Source organism: Rhamphochromis longiceps, linkage group LG12 (genome assembly GCF_057381845.1).
Source record: "Rhamphochromis longiceps isolate RC_006_pf linkage group LG12, R_longiceps_female_GT1.1, whole genome shotgun sequence".
Taxonomy (NCBI): domain Eukaryota; kingdom Metazoa; phylum Chordata; class Actinopteri; order Cichliformes; family Cichlidae; genus Rhamphochromis; species Rhamphochromis longiceps.
In genome coordinates, this window is record NC_140568.1 from 31,536,826 (window position 1) to 31,539,236 (window position 2,411).

General features: G+C 39.9%; 1 protein-coding gene across 1 annotated transcript; it reads left to right on the forward strand.

Moving 5' to 3' along the window:
* Positions 1 to 597: 597 nt before the first annotated feature.
* Positions 598 to 1,342, forward strand: LOC146657600 (transmembrane protein 252-like). Its single transcript, XM_085426786.1, has 2 exons — positions 598 to 866; positions 1,084 to 1,342. The coding sequence occupies exons 1-2, from the start codon at positions 610 to 612 to the stop codon at positions 1,340 to 1,342; spliced, it is 516 nt and encodes a 171-aa protein (XP_085282912.1). The 5' UTR covers positions 598 to 609.
* The last annotated feature ends 1,069 nt before the right edge of the window (positions 1,343 to 2,411 follow it).

Here is a 2,411-nt window from a genome sequence, read left to right on the forward strand (position 1 = left end):
GCTTATAAAGCCTTAAAATGTTTCAGAAACAGGGTTGTTGTTGTCTTTGACTTCCTTTTATTTTGTGATATTTTGCTGGGACTATTTTATCTGGTGTTTCAGAAGAACAAAAGTAGCTTTTCATTTTCTTTTTTGTTTATACCATTACACATCTTCGTGACTCAGATTTTTACATAATAGGTAACCACTGAGTCTTCATCTTCTCCTCCAATCAAGCCTGTCTACATGCGCTGCTGATACCTGTCTAATAAGCTTTGGTTGTTGTCTTTTCAGAGCTCAGCTAAAAGACGATCCTCTGGCTGTGTGTCTGCCTTGCAGTATCGCTCTAATTCTTCTGACCTTAGAATAATACTGTGTTAATATACAACCGAGAGGAGGGCAGGCCCTTCCCCGTATGTCTGAAGAGGCAGGGCAGCTTTAGCAGGCTGACAGTCTCTGCTACAGTTCAGTACTCAAACGTAGTCAGGATTTTTCTACTACTGGCAAGGCTACACTCATGTCATCCTGAAAGGTACCGAAGAGATACTTCATTGCTACTTGTGAAAGAGCGTCTTTCAATCACAGGACAGAATAGACAAAGAGGACTGCAGTAAAATGCAACAAGTGACCATGAATGTGAAGAAGCAGTTGTTGTCCTTATTTTGTTTTCTTCTGCCTTCTGTGGGACTTGTGTTGATGTGTACCGGGATCTACCTGGTGTCCCAGGAGAACGTGCATGAGAAGGCTCTGAGGGTCATTTTTGTGTATATCATGATTGGCTGTGGCCTCCTGGCTATGGTCATTGGGGTCTGCTGGGGCCTCTGCTCAGGCATAAAGACCGAGAGAATTGGACGCGAGCGACACATCCAGGTCTTCACTATTGAAAGGTAAATCTGTGTTTTCGTAAGAGGTGTGCATTCAATGCAAAAAACAAATGCAGAAAAAAATGTTTGTGTACCATAAAAATTCTTTGAGTAGAAATTGTACATATGATTGTACATATAACATTAGCCCCTATATTAAATGTATATATGAAACAATACACCAAATATCTATCTATCTATCTATCTATCTATCTATCTATCTATCTATTTTCCCTTACAGACTGAGCTCTTTTCCTCCTTCATATGAAGATTCCCAAGAAAGTCAAGTCTGCCCTGATGCGTCTCCTGGGTTTATGGTCATAGTCGATAGCACAGACATGCTGATGAGCCTGGCTCCTCCGTTGTACAGCCAGGACAGCCCAGAGGCCCCAGACTGCAGGTTTAGCTGGGAGCAACCTCCACCATACAGTGAAGTTGAAAGTATTCAGCAGGGACATATGGATGCAGAGGAGCTGAGGGAGCGCTTGTCTGGACACTGAGGGAAGAACAGTTTTTGCCTGACTGGTTGAGAGAAAAAAAGGAATGCAGATTGCAGAAGTGAATGACTTCCACACCAAGCTGAGTGAGAAAGTTCCAGAACAACTGGAAATGTTTTTATGTCACTGGATCACTCAAGTGCCAAAAGATGGACAGCAGAGATGTGCTGACATCATCTTTCTGCCATGAATCTACAACCTAGTATCTGTCATCCGTCGTCTAACAGGCCTGAGGGTCTTTACACGGGTACGGCCAGAATGAGCCCCAGTTTTAAGCTGCAAAAATTATTTGTTGTGACCGATAAGCATGGTTGTATTACTCCAGGTGGACGAGGTTTCATTTAACAAGGAGAACTTACTTTTATCTGCACTTCATTCAACCACTGCTGTGTTGGATGATTTATGCATTAGAAAATGCATAAACTAGTTTTTAAAGGTTAATCTTTGAAGCCTGATATATTGTCAGAGTTGAATCAGCTTTACTCAGCATAGCAAACGGGTAAGCTCACTGTCTTTATCGTCTGTTTGTTCATGGAAATAAAATGTCTTTATTACATTTCTAACAATATTTACACTACAGTGAGTAACAAATGCCCTGCCTATTGCAAACAGAATAACATTGAGTTATCAATTACCTCTGAATCTCAGTGCACCATAATTTATATGAATATTTGCTGTTTGTTAATCAGAAGTTCTTATTTAACCTTTATTCAGCTGGGCTATTCACAGAAATTCTGAAAACCTCTTTTCAGTTAACAGTATTGGAACGTGTAGATGAAACACTGAACAACATGGCTACTTTTACACTTTTTACACTACAAAATTTTTGCATTTCATATGAATTTCTTATAAGACGCATTAATTTAAAGTCTTTCATCCACTTTTTGCTGTCTTTTTAAAAAAAATGGATGAAGTGGTCCAATCTGCTGATTGCAAGATCATCTTGCAGAGATGGACAGAAAATGGAGAGTGCATTGATGAGTGGTTTTTAATTTGCAGTCTTTAACAAATTTACTATGCCATTACCCAATGTAAGGTTTATGCCACAGCTTCCTTAATGAATAGCGTTTGT